General features: G+C 40.5%; 1 protein-coding gene across 50 annotated transcripts in view; it reads right to left on the bottom strand.

The window, feature by feature from the left end:
• The window catches only part of TRDN (triadin), a 1152170-nt gene that overhangs the window by 606473 nt on the left and 525103 nt on the right, over positions 1-20594 (bottom strand). For 48 of the 50 annotated variants that reach the window (XM_075339946.1, XM_075339974.1, XM_075339964.1 and 45 more), the window contains 7 exons: positions 20511-20555; positions 17652-17678; positions 13855-13881; positions 11766-11807; positions 11119-11145; positions 6434-6475; positions 2513-2554 (listed from right to left, as the gene is read on the bottom strand). In XM_075339946.1, the coding sequence (XP_075196061.1) occupies positions 2513-2554; positions 6434-6475; positions 11119-11145; positions 11766-11807; positions 13855-13881; positions 17652-17678; positions 20511-20555 (252 nt within the window). The remainder of the gene's footprint in view (positions 1-2512; positions 2555-6433; positions 6476-11118; positions 11146-11765; positions 11808-13854; positions 13882-17651; positions 17679-20510; positions 20556-20594) is intronic. The other 2 variants (XM_075339956.1, XM_075339971.1) reach the window with 1 other exon arrangement.

Below are 20594 nucleotides of genomic sequence, written 5' to 3'. Positions count from 1 at the left end.
GCAGCCCCTCCCATAGACAGAGCGGGACCTGCAGGCAGAGTGCACAAAAGAAGTGACATGTCACTTCTTAGAACGCGCGCTTCGGGAAGCAGCCAAGGCGCTGCGCTCTAATACACCACATGCGCACGTCTCCTGCACAATCTCCATAGATTATGCAGGGGACGCAGGACGCATGCAGTTACGCTGCGGTGCAGATCGCAGCGTAGCTGCATATAATTACGCAACGTGCGCACATAGCCTCATAGCCAGTCTATTTCATCACTGATGTACAGTTAGGTCCAGAAATATTTGGACAGTGACACAAGTTTTGTTATTTTAGCTGTTTACAAAAACATGTTCAGAAATACAATTATATATATAATATGGGCTGAAAGTGCACACTACCAGCTGAAATATGAGAGTTTTCACATCCAAATCGGAGAAAGGGTTTAGGAATCATAGCTCTGTAATGCATAGCCTCCTCTTTTTCAAGGGACCAAAAGTAATTGGACAAGGGACTCTAAGGGCTGCAATTAACTCTGAAGGCGTCTCCCTCATTAACCTGTAATCAATGAAGTAGTTAAAAGGTCTGGGGTTGATTACAGGTGTGTGGTTTTGCATTTGGAAGCTGTTGCTGTGACCAGACAACATGCGGTCTAAGGAACTCTCAATTGAGGTGAAGCAGAACATCCTGAGGCTGAAAAAAAAGAAAAAATCCATCAGAGAGATAGCAGACATGCTTGGAGTAGCAAAATCAACAGTCGGGTACATTCTGAGAAAAAAGGAATTGACTGGTGAGCTTAGGAACTCAAAAAGGCCTGGGCGTCCACGGATGACAACAGTGGTGGATGATCGCCGCATACTTTCTTTGGTGAAGAAGAACCCATTCACAACATCAACTGAAGTCCAGAACACTCTCAGTGAAGTAGGTGTATCTGTCTCTAAGTCAACAGTAAAGAGAAGACTCCATGAAAGTAAATACAAAGGGTTCACATCTAGATGCAAACCATTCATCAATTCCAAAAATAGACAGGCCAGAGTTAAATTTGCTGAAAAACACCTCATGAAGCCAGCTCAGTTCTGGAAAAGTATTCTATGGACAGATGAGACAAAGATCAACCTGTACCAGAATGATGGGAAGAAAAAAGTTTGGAGAAGAAAGGGAACGGCACATGATCCAAGGCACACCACATCCTCTGTAAAACATGGTGGAGGCAACGTGATGGCATGGGCATGCATGGCTTTCAATGGCACTGGGTCACTTGTGTTTATTGATGACATAACAGCAGACAAGAGTAGCCGGATGAATTCTGAAGTGTACCGGGATATACTTTCAGCCCAGATTCAGCCAAATGCCGCAAAGTTGATCGGACGGCGCTTCATAGTACAGATGGACAATGACCCCAAGCATACAGCCAAAGCTACCCAGGAGTTCATGAGTGCAAAAAAGTGGAACATTCTGCAATGGCCAAGTCAATCACCAGATCTTAACCCAATTGAGCATGCATTTCACTTGCTCAAATCCAGACTTAAGACGGAAAGACCCACAAACAAGCAAGACCTGAAGGCTGCGGCTGTAAAGGCCTGGCAAAGCATTAAGAAGGAGGAAACCCAGCGTTTGGTGATGTCCATGGGTTCCAGACTTAAGGCAGTGATTGCCTCCAAAGGATTCGCAACAAAATATTGAAAATAAAAATATTTTTTTTTGGTTTGGTTTATTTGTCCAATTACTTTTGACCTCCTAAAATGTGGAGTGTTTGTAAAGAAATGTGTACAATTCCTACAATTTCTATCAGATATTTTTGTTCAAACCTTCAAATTAAACGTTACAATCTGCACTTGAATTCTGTTGTAGCGGTTTCATTTCAAATCCAATGTGGTGGCATGCAGAGCCCAACTCGCGAAAAGTGTGTCACTGTCCAAATATTTCTGGACCTAACTGTATGTTAAATGTGCATTTGTTATTTTTCAACTTGGTTCCACGTTTCTTCCTTCTTTTGCATGTTTTGCTAGTGGAAGGTGCCATACCCCAAGGACTACATAAACAATTATCCTCAGGTGTTCTTTTTCTAATAGATGTTTCTTACGGATTATTTTTCAATACCTATGTGGACATTGCAGTTACAATGTGTCTCCTTGTGCTTCAACTTCTTTCATCTACCCAATATTTAATGTGCTAATATCACCATCAAAGGCATTCGGATATTTCCACATACATTTACATAAAGGTTTTGATGCTTTTTTTTTTACAATGTATAAAAACTTAAATAGTACACATTTTGCTATATTTACAACATAATATTAAAAAATGCAGCAAAACTGCTACGTTGGAAAATAAAAGGAAGACGGGTAACTGGATGCACAAATATTTGTTATTAAATTCACTGGTGGAAATGTGGGTTCTGTGTTTATTTAAGCACAGCTTTGTCAGAGTTATACAGTAAGAAAATACATACATTAAAGTCATACTTTTTTTAACATGGGAGACTTGACAAATGGCCAATGGATGACATCTCTCAATATATTTTCTTACCTTCCGTAAAGACAGATTCTTCAGCTTTAGGTACTTCTTGTTCTAAGTAAATAGAAAATGAAATATGATTTCAATGGAAATTAGTGTATGTTTTGAACTTATTTAGAAATGTAATTATTTGATCTTGCTTGACCAGTATGTAATTGTCAGTGAGTAATCTGATACCAGCATGATGTAGCGGCACAGACTCTGATTGCAGAGATATGTCACTTGTTCAGCGAGCAGTGTTTTGTCAATAGCAGAGTCGCATGCAAGTCAGGCGAGCTAATCTGTGTAATCCTGCCCTCACCTCTCATTGGCAGTTTGATGACAATGTAAACCGGAAGCTACCAATAAGGGATGTGGGTGGGGATATACACAAATCAGTATTCCTATCACTGCTATATCTACAGCAGTAAGTGACATCACTGGAATCAGGCTCTCTGCATCTACATCACATAACTTTCAGATTAGTAAATATCTACTTATATATTTCCTTTAAAGAGAAGGAATGAAAATAAATACACATCAATATGGTTCAATTAGCTACTCTTCATGATCAAATGCTTAGTGACATGACAATCAATTATAAAAGGAGCAAGACCAATCTAATATATAAAGCTGAGTGTATCTATGTGTGTATGTATGTATGTATGTATGTATGTATGTATGTATGTATGTATGTGTGTGCGTGTATGTCCGCTAAAGGAATCCGCACCATCGCATTTACAATCACCAAATTTTGCACAGACACCTCATGTGACCCAGGGAATGTCATAGACTGTTTTGACAAGAAAATGTAACCCCACGCTTTACAGTTACTCTCCAAAAAACCTGCCTCCATTAAAATGAATGGAGCTTTGAGCTACAGGCTATTAACAGGAGCTGTGATTGGTTGCTGTTGGAACAAAGGACAGTCATAGTATAACAGGCTTATGTGTGAGGTAATATGATGTTGGTGGAGAGACAGACACAGACAGGCACAGACTGAGAGACAGACAGAGACAGACAAACAGGCACAGACAGAGAAAGAGGCATACAGGGAAAGAGACAGAGACAAACAGACAGAGACAGGTAGGAAAAAAAAGACAGACACACATAAAGAGACAGACAGAAAGACACATGGGGAAAGAGACAGACAGGGACAGAGACAGAGAGAGGCAGACTAGGAAAGATGCAGACAAAGACAGACCGGGGAAAGAGACAGACCAAGTCGGACGGGGAGGAAGTCAGACGGGGTGGGAGTCGGATGGGGAGAGAGTCAGACAGGGAGAGAGTCAGACGGGGAGAGAGTCGGACGGACGGGGAGAGAGTCGGACGGATGGGGGGAGAGTCGGACGGACGGGGAGAGAGTCGAACGGACGGGGACAGAGACTGGGAGAGAGTCGGACAGACGGGGACAGAGCCTGGGGAGAGTTGGATGGACGGGGACAGAGACTGGGAGAGAGGCAGACGGATGGGGACAGAGACTGGGAGAGAGACGGACGGACAGTTACTATCCCGGGCAACGCCCGGGTACTACAGCTAGTTTTCATATAAAATTCATTGCTATCAATCAACCATCATTGTTGATTTACTGATTGATTGAGAAATATTCTTAGGTAGACAAAAAATAAGTGCATGCCATATTGAAGACATTTTTTTTTTCTTTTTTTTAATAATAGTTAACAAAAAAATAGAAAGGAGTTGCCTTTTTTGCCTTGTTGCAAACTACTTGTCCAGGCTTTTCCTTGTCGACTTATGTCATGGTACTGTTCCATGAATAGCTCCTGTGGCCAAGTGATAATGGACCTTCTCAAAGTCCAGGATTGTAATCAAAGTCCTTAAGGCTATGTGCGCACTAGGCCGTTTTACCCGCGGATTTACCCACGGCTTTCCTGCGGAAATTTCTTGAGAAATATTTGAAATCTTTCTGCAGACATTTCCCAGCAAAACCTATGGCAAAAAAATATAGCTGTGCGCACGCTGCGTTTTTTTCTCAAGAAAATTCTTTGTGAAGATTTTCTTGAGAAAATTTCTCGAGAAAATGTGCATGTCAATTCTTTTCCGCAGGTACCTGCGGAATACCCCCGGAATTTCACTCCAATCACTGTAATGTAATCGTGAAATTCCGGGGGTATACCGCAGGTAGCAAATGATGTGCGGTATACCCCCCAGTATAGCTGCGATTTACCTGCGGTAATGTTCATCGCTGCCTGCGGTTTTGCAGTGAGTGATGTCATTATGACAGAAGAGGAAGCGGAGCAGAGTAAACACAGATGTCACACTCCCTGGACGCCGCACAGAAGCACTTCCGTGTGACGTCCGGCAGGTGCCCGTGCAGTCTGTGTCCCGCTCCGGCCCCGCCGCTGCCAGCCCTGCAGTGTGCCAGTGTCTGCCCGCAGTATCAGCAGCTTGTCACGCTGCAGCGCTGGCAGACACTGACACCCTGCAGTGCGTGCAGCCGCGGGGATGCCGAGCGCTGCTGTCAGGAGGTGAGATGAGATCATTACCTGCTGTGACAATCTCCTGCCTCCTGACGTCACCGCGGTCACTGCTGTCTATGCCCGTCTCGCGAGCGACCCGAGACTGTCACTAGCGGTGACGTCACGGGCTCTCGCAATACTGCTGACAACGCGGCGGGCATAGAAGGCAGTGACAGCACTGATGGCAGGACTGCAGGAGATCATCACAGCAGGTAATGATCTCATCTAACCTCCTGACAGCAGCACTTGTCATGCCCTGCAGTGACCTGGGCTGACCCATTGATGTTAGCTCAGGTCACTGCATTGCTCTCCCAGCCAATGGGGAACATTCTGTTCTTCATGGAATGGGAAATTGACTATGGTATGGATCACCGTGGGACCCCCCCCTTATTGGATTATGCCAGACCAGGATTTGATTGTTCTTGTCCATAAATTGGGTAAAGAGGGAATGTGGGGAGTGTTTTTTTTTCAAATAAGACTTTTTTGTTGTCTATTTTATATTTCTTAGTGACTTGGTTGGTGATGTCAGGTATCTGATAGACGTCTGACATCACAAACCCCAGGGCTTGATGCTAGGTGACATTACACATCTGGCATCAACCCCATATATTACCCCGTTTCTCACCGCACCAGAGCAATGGGATGAGTTGGGGCGAAGCGCCAGGATTGGCACGTCTAATGGATGCGCCACTTCTGGGGCGGCTGCAGCCTGCTATTTTTAGGCTGGGGAGTGTCCAATAACAGTGGACCTCCCTAGTCTGAGAATATCAGACCCCAGCTGTCCGCTTTACCTTGGCTGGTGATCGAATTTGGGGGGACCCCACGTTTTTTGTTTTAAATTATTTATTTAATGTAAAAAAACAGCGTGGGGTGCCCTCTGTTTTGGATTACCAGCCAAGATGAAGCTGCCAGCTGTGGTTTGCAGGCTGCAGCCGTCTGCTTTACCCTAGCTGGCTACAAAAATAGGGGGGACCCAGCGTCATTTTTTTTTTAAATTATTTATTTATTTTTTGGCTAAATACAAGGCTAGGCACCCTTTAGTGCCACATGAAAGTCATTAAAGGGTGCCAGCTTAGAATATGCAGGGGGGTGGGACATTATATAGGTCTTTCTCATCTATCTATCTATCTATTCATCTATCCATCTTTCCCTCTATCCATTATCTGTCTATCTATCGATTAGCTATCTATTATCTATATTATTTATTTCTGTACAGCATAAAAAAACCGCAGGGACCAACCTGCGGAAAAACCGCGGCAACATCGCGGCAAAAACACATGCGTTTTTCCCACGGATTTGGTGCTGGGTTTTACCGCAGGTGCGGTAATCTTCAACTCCGAGAAGTTTCTCAAGAAATTTTCTTGAGAAAAATCACTTTTCTAGTGCGCACATAGCCTTACAGCTACTTTTACAAGGTAGCACAGATATTCAGAATATGCTTTTCCCAATAGAGAAACACAGTAACATTCTCATTTACCTTTAATTGTTGGAAGTATTCCTTTCTTAGGTTCTTCTTTTTCTAAATAATATTCAGGAAACAAAAGAACAATAATAGAATATAGATATGTTTGATATGTGTTTCTGAGTTGTGATCCACTTATCTGTACAGTCAACATGATAAGTACAGGAAAAAAACTGCCACATGAAGCTCAGGGTGACAAATAGCAAACAAACAATATACATATAAGAGTAATCCAATTCTACACATTGTAGATGCATTTTAGGAAATATTTTCTGACAAGGTAAAGCTCAAGAAATCAGATTATATTTTATTTCCATAAAAAGCAACATAAATAGGACAACATTATTGAAAAGCCTAAAGCAATTACTTATAGGGTAGGGTCACCAAAGAATGTAAAAAATTAATCTAATTTCCATCCAGAAAAGTGGGATGATTTTTCTTACTTGTCATCCGTATGCAATCAATTTTTTACAGTTACAGTAATCATTTACAGTTTCCTATGCTTAGTAATTTCAATGTATCCATAGAAATTGAATGCAATACTATAGCATCCAATTCTTTGTTAGAGTAAATTCAAAGCTGGCTGAAATTTTTTTCACACATAGATTTTTTTGGTGAAAAAAATTGGTCATCTGCATTGCTCCATTGATTAATATTGGTCCAAGTGCTACCCGTTTTTTCATGAACAGCAATCGGACTGAAAATACGGTATCTGAACAAGTCCATGCTGAAATTAATTAATTAATTAATAAAAAAAACAAGTAAATGTTTAAAATTGGACTAATTATTTGATTTCAGTTGTACATAACTCGTAGTGCAAAGCTTTAAACAATTATAGTTATTATAATAATTTTTTCATAATAATTATGTGCATAACAGTAGGATACTTTAATTGTAGGTAAAAATCAAAATTGATAACCAGCACATCGCTGCAAAAATCCATGTGTTTATCAAGTAAAATTAAAAAAAAATATTCATGGCTCTGAGTACATAGCATAAAACATATAGCAAAAAATGGCAATGAAAAACACACCAAGGCAACGCGTTTCTAACTTTTTGCGGTCCTTAGCCTAAGCCTACACTAAACCTGTATGCATAGAGCCATAGAAATAATTTTATTTTACTTAAAGGGAACCAATCACCAGGATTTTCCTATATAACCTAAACCCACTGCTATACTGGCACTATCAGGCTGATTCTATACATACCTGTAGTGGTCAGTTCTGGTGTTTAGGTTTTGAAATCTAAAAAAAGTAAACTTTATAAAATGAGCTGCTTGTTGAGTGACAGTTGCACTGGAGCAGATCATATAATCATAGTTATCCCCTCCCCCTGTTAGAATTAGCATAAGCATTATACAAATGATTCACTTTGTCTGTTGAAGGACCTGTGTGAGGTCATACCCATGTGACCTGGTATTCAGCTTTTGTGGCTGTGGCCCCACCCCTTCTGGTCACATGGTATGACCTCACACAGGTCCTTTCACAGACAAGGTGAATAGTTTGTATAATACTTATGCTAATTCTAACAGGGGGAGGGGATAACTATGAATATATTATTTGCTCCAGTGCAACTGTCACTCAAGAAGCTGCTCATTTACTTTTTAAGATTTCAAAACGTAACCATCCGACCTGACCACTACAGGTATGTATAGAATCAGCCTGGTAGTGCCAGTATAGCAGTGGCTTTAGCTTATATACGAAAATCCTGGTGATTGGATACCTTTAACAAATGCTTGGATTTGTACCAATGCAGTGGTGTGCTGGATATCCTTATACATTATACCTACTGCACATTGTAAAAAAAAATAATGATAATATTACACCTGTTAATTGTAAACTAATAAAATTAATAAACATGTAAACATAATTAATTATTAGTTTTTAAAAAAATATTGTGATTAAGCTATTGCATTAATCAGATTCTGTAAAAAATATTTTAGGTTAAAGGGGTTTTTTACTACTAGGATAGCCCCTTCTTATTCCACATGTTTCACCCAGATAAAATAAAAAGCCTATACTCACCTCTCATACTGGTGCAGTTCCAGAGGAGTGGCAGCTCATGTTCATGAAGTGCATGTGATGTTGTGACGTCACACGAGTCCTGCATCCAATCAGCGCCGGGTTTTGTCTCCCTGTCTTCTGACAAATGAGAAAAGCAACAGGAAGTGAGTGCTGTGGCTACTGCTCACTTCCTGTTGCTTGCTCCTGTGTCTAAGGTTAGGGAGACCAAAATCGGCGCTGATTGAATGTGGGGCTCACATAATCTTATACGCGTTTATATAGGAGGTGAGCTTAAGCGGGCTTTACACGCTACAATATATCTAACGATGTGTCGGTGGGGTCACGTCGTAAGTGACGCACATCCGGCATCGTTAGTGATATTGTAGTGTGTGAAACGTACGTGCAATTGCGATTGAACGAATAAACATTGATCACATGCACGTCGTTCAAAATCTAAAAATTGACATCGGGTTGTTCAATGTTCCCGAGGCAGCACACATCGCAGTGTGTGACACCCCAGGAATGATGAACTGCAGCTTACCTGCGTCCCGCGGCTCCCGCTGGCTATGCGGAAGGAAGGAGGCGGGCAGGATGTTTATGTCCCGCTCATCTCCGCCCCTCCGCTTCTATTGGCCGGCTGCCGTGTGACGTCGCTGTGACGCCGAACGTCCCTTCCACTCCAGGAAGTGGATGTTCACTGCCCACATCGAGGTCGTATGGTAGGTAAGTACGTGTAACGGCAATTAATCGTTTGTGCGACACGGTCAACAAATTGAACGTGCCGCACATACGATGGGGGCATGTCACATCGCATACGATATCGTATGCTTAATTATAAGGTGTAAATCAGGCTTTAGGCTCTTTTATTTTACCTGTGGGGAACATGTTTTTTAGACTCACTTGTAACAGGGTTGGTGCCTCAGGATTGGAGGATTGCTGATGTGGTACCGATATTTAAGAAAGGTAAGAGGGTAGATCCAGGCAACTACTGTCCAGTAAGCCTGACATCAGTAGTATGCAAAGTTTTTGAGGGCATTTTAAGGGATGACATGCAAAAATATATTGCAGAAAATAATATGATAACTGACAAACAGCATGGATTCATGAAAGATAAGTCGTGTCTAACCAACCTGTTGGGGTTCTATGAGGGGGTAAGTTCAAACCTGGATATTGGTAATGCAGCTGATGTGATTTATTTGGACTTTGCAAAGGCATTTGATACTGTACCACATAATAGCCTTATACTAAAGCTCCAGAAGCAAGGACTAGGGGACACAATATGCAACTGGGTAAGGAATTGGCTAAAAGATAGGAAACAAAGAGTAGTCATAAATGGTACATTCTCTAAATGGGCTATAGTCAGCAGTGGGGTGCCGCAGGGATCTGTGCTTGGACCGATTCTTTTTACTCTCTTTATTAATGACCTTGTGGATGGGATTGATAGTACAGTGTCAGTCTTTGCCGATGACACCAAACTATGTAGGATATTAAAAACTGACCTGGATAGTACAATATTACAAAAAGATCTGGATAAGATGTCAGAATGGGCAGATACTTGGCAAATGAGATTTAATGTTGATAAATGTAAAGTAATGCACCTAGGACGGAGTAATCCTATAGCTGCGTATACATTAAATGGAAGTAAACTCTGTACTACAGAACAGGAGAAGGACTTGGGTATTCTCATTACAAATAAGCTGAGCAGCAGCACTCAATGTCAAGCAGCAGCTGCTAAAGCAAACAAGATTTTAGGGTGTATAAAAAGAGAGATTAGATCCCGTGATCCCAACGTATTGTTACCCCTCTATAAATCACTTGTAAGGCCACATCTGGAATACGGGATCCAGTTTTGGGCTCCACATTTTAAAAAGGACATTCAGAAGTTAGAGTCAGTTCAAAGGCGGGCAACTAGATTATTACAAGGAATGGAAGGCCTCCCATATGATGACAGGTTGAAAAAGTTAGATATGTTTAGCTTAGAAAAAAGAAGTCTCAGAGGAGATCTCATTTATATGTATAAATACATGTGTGGTCAATATAAAGGACTGGTAAATGACTTATTTCTTCCAAAGACAGTACTAAGGACCAGGGGGCACTCACTGCGAGTGGAAGAAAAGTGATTCCGAAACCAAAATAGGAAAGGGTTCTTTACAGTTAGAGCGGTCTGACTGTGGAATGCCCTACCACAAGAGGTAGTAATGGCAGATACTATAACAGCTTTTAAAAAAGGGCTGGATGATTTCCTCAGTACACAAAACATTGTTGGTTATAAATGACTTAGTGACTAAATGTAGAACTGGTGGAGGAAGGTTGAACTAGATGGACCTAGGTCTTTTTTCAACCTAAGTAACTATGTAACTATATATATGTGGAATCAGAAGAGGTTTTCCTTGTAGTGCACTACCCCTTTAAGAACATTTTGTGGTATTTACAAATATTTGAAATTTGAAAATATGAATATATGGGATGTTGAGAATAGCAGTAGTACAAAAGTAAGCGGTATTCTTCAGTGGTAGCATGCCATATTCCCTCCATGCACTTGCCCAGCCACCACAAAAGCTCATCAACTTAATAGTTCCTGCTGTACATAAACAACTAAATAGCTGTAATACAAAATGTTATTTTATTGGAAATGGCTGTCAGTGTTAGTGCAACAAGAAGCCTTCAGCTGTAGCTAAAGCTATGCATTTGACATACTTGTTTTCTTCACTTTCACAAATTTTGCTGCAAGAATAAAAATATTATATACGATATATTTAATTTTTGCAAAATGTGTTGAGTTTTTAAATGCATAGTTCTGTGTAAACCAACAACCCATGCTGCAAATGTTGCAAGATTCATCTTTAGGATAGGATTGCAAAACATACTTTTATATATTTCAAAGTATACAAACATACAAACTATTATTAAGAATAGCTTATATCTGAAATTGATTTTTGTAAAATATTTAAAATTGCTTTATGTTTATGGTTTATTCTAAAAATGGTGTCAATATGTTTAGAAAACTTCCAAAAATGCAGTTTGCAGAATGTTTTTATATTTCATATTTAGACATTGAATGCGTAGTAAAAGGAAATAATGGACAGAGAGATAACAGTGAATATTATTGTAGGTTTACGCAGATATGGTTTGCAAAAATAAAACATCTAGACATATAAAACAGTTGGAGAAATATCAAAACAATGCCCTAATGAAAAAAAATTGATGCGGAGGATGCCCTAATGTTAAACAAGGACATCCAGGCAATCAGATTTTATCATCTTTAGGAAACTGCTTAAAATAGTATCATAAAGGCTGCATGAATAATCTCCATTTTTCATAAGTACAGTACATATTATCATTACCTTCTTTTACTGGGGAAGGCTTTTCCTCTTTAGGCTTCTCTTCTGTAAAGAGAAACAAGAAAAATCCAAAATATTCATTTATTGTTTATTTAAACTAGAATTCTAATTTGCAAGAATCATAAATCCCTCTATATATTTGTAGGTATTTTATGTTTTTTTTAACTTGTTTTATGGTCAGTAGATGCAATTTTATAAAAACTAGAAGCATTGAAGCAAAGCACACTCCTTTTTCTCCAAATAAAATAATTAAATCCTCAATGCACCTCAGCACAAGTTGTCCTCCTCTGTTGGGTTTATTAAAATTCCATTTGTTTTTAATAAATCGTTTTTCATAAACTAGAACAGCAAACATGGCCACCCTTATAGCTCTCTCGGAGGTTGCCACATTGCTTTCCTAGATAACCAAGGGCAAGCATGATTAGTTTTGCAGCTATATTGATTGTTACAAGATCAATACAAAGTATAGCTAACAAATGAATACATAACATGTATAAATCGTGTAGAGGACAATCCAAGAACTAATATTCAAGGTTGTTGAAAAGCAATGAAAACTTTGAAATCCGAAATCATTAGTAAAAATGGGTTTGCATAAAGTTTACTTCTTACTTGGTATATCTAAGAAGAGAAAAACTTAAATAGAATTCATAAACTATCAGCAGTGCAACATTTTATTCTGCGTGTACATGACACAAAGAGTAGAATCAGATCTGAATTGTTATTTACATTTTGTCTTTTAGGAAGTGGAATTAAAAATCTATAAATGATGCTGTTGCCCTACATGACGGAGACCCAATTGCACCCCGCAGAACTACTGATTATAACGTGGTCTTTTATAAGGGCAAACAATACAATAAGTCTTCTAGTTTAACACTAGAACATAATGGTACATTCGTATGCAACTACACCTTGTAGTGTAATCTGCAAAACTGCCTATGGATTGCTAGTGAACTAGAACAGGTAACACCCATGGTAATTTACAACCACCTTTCTGCATAAACCACCATAGTTTTTAAAGTGCACTATTAAAAATATGCTTCGCATGTCCAGATATTGCAAAAACAAAAAACTACATCTCCAAACAAAACATAGCAAGTGTGAACAGATGCCAACTGCTATAACTACATACAATACAAACAAAAGTATTCAGCAGCACTCTGCAAGCACTAATGGAAATATAGAATATATAAGATTAAAAATTCATTAATGCTATGTATAATACACCTAAAAAAAATGGAGGTTCTTAAGCGGGCTTTACACGCTACGACATCGCTAATGCGGAGTCGTTGGGGTCACGGAATTCGTGACGCACATCCGGCCGCATTAGCGATGCCGTTGCGTGTGACATCGATTAGCGATTTTGCATCGTTGCAAAACAGTGAAAAATCGCTAATCGGCGACACGGGGGTCCATTCCCAATTATCGTTACTTCAGCAGTAACGAGGTTGTTCCTCGTTCCTGCGGCAGCACACATCGCTGCGTGTGACGCCGCAGGAGCGAGGAAGCTCTCCCTACCTGCCTCCCGGCCGCTATGCGGAAGGAAGGAGGTGGGCGGGATGTTACGTCCCGCTCATCTCCGCCCCTCCGCTGCGATTGGGCGGCGGTTCAGTGACGTTTCAGTGACGTCGCTGTGACGCCGCATGGACCGCCCCCTTAGAAAGGAGGCGGTTCGCCCGTCACAGCGACGTCGCCGGACAGGTAAGTATGTGTGACGGCTCTGGGCGATGTTGTGCGGCACGGGCAGCGATATGCCCGTGTCGCGCAACAGATGGGGGCGGGTACCCACACTAGCGATATCGGGACCGATATCGCAGTGTGTAAAGTAACCTTTAGGCTAAAAGTTGGCCAATTCTTGTAAGCCCATCGACCACGGCAAGGTGACCTTTCTTTGATGGGACACTTTCCTAGTGTCATGCCTTTCTTGGACTAAAGGTCCAGATATGCCTAGTATCCATAATCCTAATCTAATTGCAGCAATTTATATTGATCCAAAGCTAACAGGTCACAGAAGTCAGCCACTATGTTAGTCACAGCAAAGCTTTCAGCAGTGATGAGAAGCCATACAGCACAATACTGAGTATGGCTGACATACTTGTTTTCTTCAGTTTAGTAGTCTTTGCTGGGGAAAAATATATATATAGATTTGTTACCATTTTATATAGTAAATTAATAGGTATACCAAATAACAGCCATGTCGTTTATATATAACATTTTTGTTACACAATATGTACTTTATCGGTTAATAAACCTGACAGCTTGCTTACAAAATGATGAGAAATGTTTATTTATCATTTGTAATCTGCACATGACTGTATCAGTTAAGTTTTGTCAAAAGCAAATATCAAGAAATATAGAAATAAAGCAGCTTTTTTTAAAGCATGACGCATCAGGAAGAAAGGGCAAAACCTGCAGCGTAAAAAATGCATGCATACAAAATGCACTAAAAACACAATAACAAAAATGCAAGTAACCTCATTTACTTATTTGGTGCAGAAATGGAGAACATTTGCAACATAAAAAACTCACCAAAAGCGTATTGTGGGAAGGTAGCTTAAGCAATGAAAATACAGTCAGGGCCAGAAATATTTGGACAGTGACACAAGTTTTGTTATTTTAGCTGTTTACAAAAACATGTTCAGAAATACAATTATATATATAATATGGGCTGAAAGTGCACACTCCCAGCTGCAATATGAGAGTTTTCACATCCAAATCGGAGAAAGGGTTTAGGAATCATAGCTCTGTAATGCATAGCCTCCTCTTTTTCAAGGGACCAAAAGTAATTGGACAAGGGACTCTAAGGGCTGCAATTAACTCTGAAGGCGTCTCCCTCGTTAACCTGTAATCAATGAAGTAGTTAAAAGGTCTGGGGTTGATTACAGGTGTGTGGTTTTGCATTTGGAAGCTGTTGCTGTGACCAGACAACATGTGGTCTAAGGAACTCTCAATTGAGGTGAAGCAGAACATCCTGAGGCTGAAAAAAAAGAAAAAAATCCATCAGAGAGATAGCAGACATGCTTGGAGTAGCAAAATCAACAGTCGGGTACATTCTGAGAAAAAAGGAATTGACTGGTGAGCTTGGGAACTCAAAAAGGCCTGGGCGTCCACGGATGACAACAGTGGTGGATGATCGCCGCATACTTTCTTTGGTGAAGAAGAACCCGTTCACAACATCAACTGAAGTCCAGAACACTCTCAGTGAAGTAGGTGTATCTGTCTCTAAGTCAACAGTAAAGAGAAGACTCCATGAAAGTAAATACAAAGGGTTCACATCTAGATGCAAACCATTCATCAATTCCAAAAATAGACAGGCCAGAGTTAAATTTGCTGAAAAACACCTCATGAAGCCAGCTCAGTTCTGGAAAAGTATTCTATGGACAGATGAGACAAAGATCAACCTGTACCAGAATGATGGGAAGAAAAAAGTTTGGAGAAGAAAGGGAACGGCACATGATCCAAGGCACACCACATCCTCTGTAAAACATGGTGGAGGCAACGTGATGGCATGGGCATGCATGGCTTTCAATGGCACTGGGTCACTTGTGTTTATTGATGACATAACAGCAGACAAGAGTAGCCGGATGAATTCTGAAGTGTACCGGGATATACTTTCAGCCCAGATTCAGCCAAATGCCGCAAAGTTGATCGGACGGCGCTTCATAGTACAGATGGACAATGACCCCAAGCATACAGCCAAAGCTACCCAGGAGTTCATGAGTGCAAAAAAGTGGAACATTCTGCAATGGCCAAGTCAATCACCAGATCTTAACCCAATTGAGCATGCATTTCACTTGCTCAAATCCAGACTTAAGACGGAAAGACCCACAAACAAGCAAGACCTGAAGGCTGCGGCTGTAAAGGCCTGGCAAAGCATTAAGAAGGAGGAAACCCAGCGTTTGGTGATGTCCATGGGTTCCAGACTTAAGACAGTGATTGAGTCCAAATGATTCGCAAGAAAATATTGAAAATAAAAATATTTTGTTTGGGTTTGGTTTATTTGTCCAATTACTTTTGACCTCCTAAAATGTGGTGTGTTTGTAAAGAAATGTGTACAATTCCTACAATTTCTATCAGATATTTTTGTTCAAACCTTCAAATTAAACGTTACAATATGCACTTGAATTCTGTTGTAGAGGTTTCATTTCAAATCCAATGTGGTGGCATGCAGAGCCCAACTCGCGAAAATTGTGTCACTGTCCAAATATTTCTGAACCTAACTGTATGCAGTGTCAATAACTCCTCATGGGCACAAAGCCTTAAGGGTGCTTTACATGCTGCGACATCGCTAACGATATATCGTCGGTGTCACGGTGTTTGTGACGCACATCCGGCGTCGTTAGCGACATCGCTGTGTGTGACAGCTAGGAGTGACGATCAACGATCGCAAAAACGTCAAAAATCGATCGTTGACACGTCGCTTCTTTTCATAATATCGTTCGTGGTGCATGCCGCTGGTTGTTAGTCGTTCCGGTGGCAACACACATCGCTATGTGTGACACTGCAGGAACGACGAACATCTCGTTACCTGCGTCCACCAGCAATGAGGAAGGAAGGAGGTGGGCTGGATAATATTCTGCCCGCTCATCTCCGCCCCTCCGCTTCTATTGGACGGCTGCCGTGTGACGTCGCTGTGATGCCGCACTAACCGCCCCTTAGAAAGGAGGTGGTTCACCGGCCACAGCGACGTCGCAGGGAAGGTAAGTCCGTGGGACAGGTGGAAGCGTTGTTGTGCGCCATGGACAGTGATTTGCCCATGACTCACAACCAATGGGGGCGGGTACGCTCGTTAGCGATATCGATCGTGATATCGCACGGTGTAAAGTGCCCTTTAGACTACATTTCCACAATGAGAGTTTGGTGAGTTTTTGTTGTTGCAAAATTCCAGCACCATTTTTGCATGTTTTATGTAAATTACATTATAAAAATAGCAATATTTTTTTAAAAAAATCTATCCAAATGTCATATACTTTGTGCCTCAAAAAAAATGCATCACTAAAACCTAAAAATGTAAAGTTTGACTTCACTCAATTGCTTGGATTAAAATTTTTTACAGATTTTTTATAAAAAAAATGGGAGCACAATTGAACACATTATTTTATAAAAAAAATCTGATTTTAAGTTTAATTGCATAAGTTTTGTATCACTGTAATCATTCTAACCTGGAGCATAATAATTAGAAGCTAATAGAATAGAAATGAGCGGTTCCCTGGAGGTTCGGTTCACCGGCAGCCAAGGAGCCAAGCCTCCACTGGCTCAAGCTTGACCCAAATCCCAGAGCAAGTAACTGATTGGTAGTTTGAGTCTCCATGAACAAACAGCCAGCCATAAGCAGGTTCTTTCCAAAGATGGGTGGGTGGGCTTTTTCAAACAATATTTTGGGTTGCACAGTACATATAATAATGCTGTTGTTACGCCCAGTGTGATTCGTTCTTACACTGCAAGTGGCTCGCACGGGGCTGAGCACCGAGTGTACCTGAGTACAACGTTGCTCACGCGAGTGAACTTCGCACATAAAGCATCCAAACCCAAACCCGAACCTTGATTTTTTAAGTTGTTGTTTGGTTCAAAAATCGAACCTCAGGTTCGCTCATCTTTAGTAAGAAATATCATAAAAACAAAACCCCTAAAACAATTGAGGAATAGTATGTTTTTTTGCAATTTGATTTGTTTTAAATTCCCATTTTCCAGAACATAATGCAACAAAAAACTTGTCCTTATTTGTATAAGTGGATTATAAAATAAAAAAGCTATTACTTTAGAATAAGGGGGGGGGGGGGGCACACAAAAAAGCATAAATAAGGAAAATGGCAGTCAGGAAAGAGTTAAATTATTCACTAAAAGCAACGGTGATAAACATACCATCATATTTTCAGATTGCAATGCACCTACCTTTCATTGCCGGAGGTTGTATTGTTTCTGCAGAAAAAGAGAAATAATTATAAATATTTCTTTGTGCATTTTTTCATTTTTTATTGGTAAAGTATGAGAAGGGTTTGCATTATTATGAAAAATAAAAAAATATATGTTATGATTATAATATAATGGATCATTATGGAATAATCAGTACAATATAAAGTGCATTGAAGCCAAAAAAACAATGATAAAATATTCTCTTGATCAGGTTAAGGCTTTTTGAAAGAGCGGTGAGCGATGCCACGCAAGGCCAAATGCAAAGCAGCTCATTTTGTAAAATATGCTCGCCAAAATTGGATCAAAAATGATTTTCATTTAAATATCTTTGCAGACAAACTTTCAAACTTTCCTGTAATTACGTTCACATGGATATTATTTTCTGTAGTTTTATAGGATACAAATACCGTGACATAATGTATTTTAATAAGCTGAAAAAATCTACAAGCACAAATTTGATTTAGGCAATTTTGGCTAAAGGGGGCTTTACACGCAGCGATATCGCTAGCGATATCACTGGTGAAAGCACCTGCCCCCGTCGTTTGTGCGTCACGGGCAAATTACTGCCCATTGTGAACAAAATCGTTAGGAGCCGTCACACGGACTTATCTGCCTAGCGACATCGCTGTTGCCGGCGAACCACCTCCTTTCTAAGGGGGCGGTTCGTGCGGCACCACAGTGGCGTCACTAAGCGGCCGCCCAATAGAAGCGGAGGGGCGGAGATGAGCGGCCGTAACATCCCGCCCACCTCCTTCCTTCCTCATTGCCGGCGGCCACAGGTAAGCTGTAGTTCGTCGTTCCCAAGGTGTCACACGCAGCGATGTGTGCTGTCTCGGGAACGATGAACAACCTCCGTCCTGCAACAATCAACGATTTTTTTTAAAATGAACGACATGTCAATGATCAACGATATGGTGAGTATTTTTGATCGTTAATGGCCGTTCGTTGGAGTCACACGCAACGACGTCGCTAACAATGCCGGATGTGCGTCATGGAATCCGTGACCCCGGCGATATATTGTTAGATACGTCGTTGCGTGTAACGGGGCCTTAAGACAGCTGTAGGATGTCCAAAATTGGTTTGGCACCACTACTACATAGCAGTGCTATTCAAGTGAATGGCAATAGGTCACTGTGACTGTGGCAATCATATCCCAAAAAACTTAGCCTTGCTTGGATTTTTTTGGCTTCTTTTTCATGGCACTGTAGGTGTTGCTTGAAGAGCCCTGCAATGTAGCAATGGCTTAGTGCGACAGTCATCTCCCTGTTTTTAGAGACTAATGACAGCTTCCAGACTGCAGCCTCTCATATCCAACTGGTTATCCACATTTAAATGTGGTTTCATTTCCTTTGGTGCCTAAATAGTTAATGTCAGTTTTGCTGCTGACAGCTTCTCCAGCAGTCTCTAGCTAAGTGCTTTAGCTGCAGTAGCTTTGTAGTCACGAATTTCAGGTTTAAATAGAGGTGTTACCCAGCAATCTCTGCTGAAGATACAAACTCATTTGTATACTAGCCCCCTTGGTGGAAGGAGCTGTGTTAGAGCGTTCCAAGAAGCTGACCTTTATCCTTGTGTGTTGTGGTATTTCCTCTGTTTCTTTTCCTTACCTGGTGTTTCCGTATTGTATTGGTGGGTCTAGTGAACTTGTCGGCTTACTCACTAGGCAGGGTGAGTTTAGGGCCAGCTGAAGGCCCAAAGTATCCTGTTCGCCGACAGGTTGAAAGAACCTATATATGGATGCAAGTTAGCTCAGGGGGTTCCCTCTCACCCCTCTCCCTAATGGCAGGGACCTCCGTTGTATTGTGTCCCTGGTGTTCCCCTTTTTGTTGTGTTGTTTTAGTTGCTTATTTGTTGTGCGTCAGACTTCAATTAGTCTGAAAATGCTCACCATACCCAGAGTGTGACACTTAGTGCAAACTTTGGTCGCACAACGGTTGTCGCACCAAAAGTCACAGTGTAGCCTTAGCCTAATGCAAAGAAGCACTGCAGCAAAAAGACATTTCTTAGGCTCTGCGCATATTGTATGCTAGCCTTACAATTGGTTTATACATCATGCATATAAGTCAAAACCTCAAAGGCTCAATTAGCCTGTGTTTTTTGGCCTCAATTGGGTTTTAGGTATAAACATACCTCTATACAACTGTTTAACAAAGTACAGCAGACAGGGTTTGCCACATAGAGATTACATGAAAATAAAGTATTTCATTCAGAAACTTTTTATTACTATGGGGATATATGGGCAACAAAATTGTACTGTGTGCCTATACAGTGGCATACTGTTCAGCTTTCCATTAAAGATATATGTTTCCAACAAATGCGTCCAGCAAAAAGAATTGATTGCAGTCTATGTAGAGTCATACTATACTCAAATTTATTTATTTATTTTTTACTTTTTTTTATTTTTTTTAAAAAAAAGCATGACCTATAAACCAGAAGAGACTATGATATGACTATTTAACATGATGCAACTATACAGGTAGCATAGCAGGAGCCTATTTAGCGCACCAAAGCACAATACGCTGGCTTATATGAAGGGCATCAGCATTACAATTAATTTTCCAAATTTTTGTAGGTTATATTTGTTGGGGGAACATTGAGCAGGTCCTACAAATATGAGAACATATGGAAAGAAGCAATCTATTAAACATTATTAAATCAAGAAAAAAAAAAACTATGCACAATGAGTGCTAAAGGCACCAAGACCTTTATTGTAAGGGGCAAAAATAATTCTCAGATTTAAAAGGATGGATAATAATAAGATGCTAATTTAGCTAAATCTACAAAGCTTTATTAGTAAGGCAGAAGCATTCAGTTGCAATTAGCAGCTGAGTACCAATGTACCGAACATTGAAGACATACTTGGTTTCTTCCTTGTCAAAATTTTTGCTGGAGAAAGAAATATTTTTCAATATAAGCACTATTTTT

Source organism: Anomaloglossus baeobatrachus, chromosome 3 (assembly GCF_048569485.1).
Source record: "Anomaloglossus baeobatrachus isolate aAnoBae1 chromosome 3, aAnoBae1.hap1, whole genome shotgun sequence".
Classification (NCBI taxonomy): Eukaryota; Metazoa; Chordata; class Amphibia; order Anura; family Aromobatidae; genus Anomaloglossus; species Anomaloglossus baeobatrachus.
Note: the sequence above shows the minus strand (reverse complement) of the source record. Positions and strands in the feature narration are given on the sequence as shown.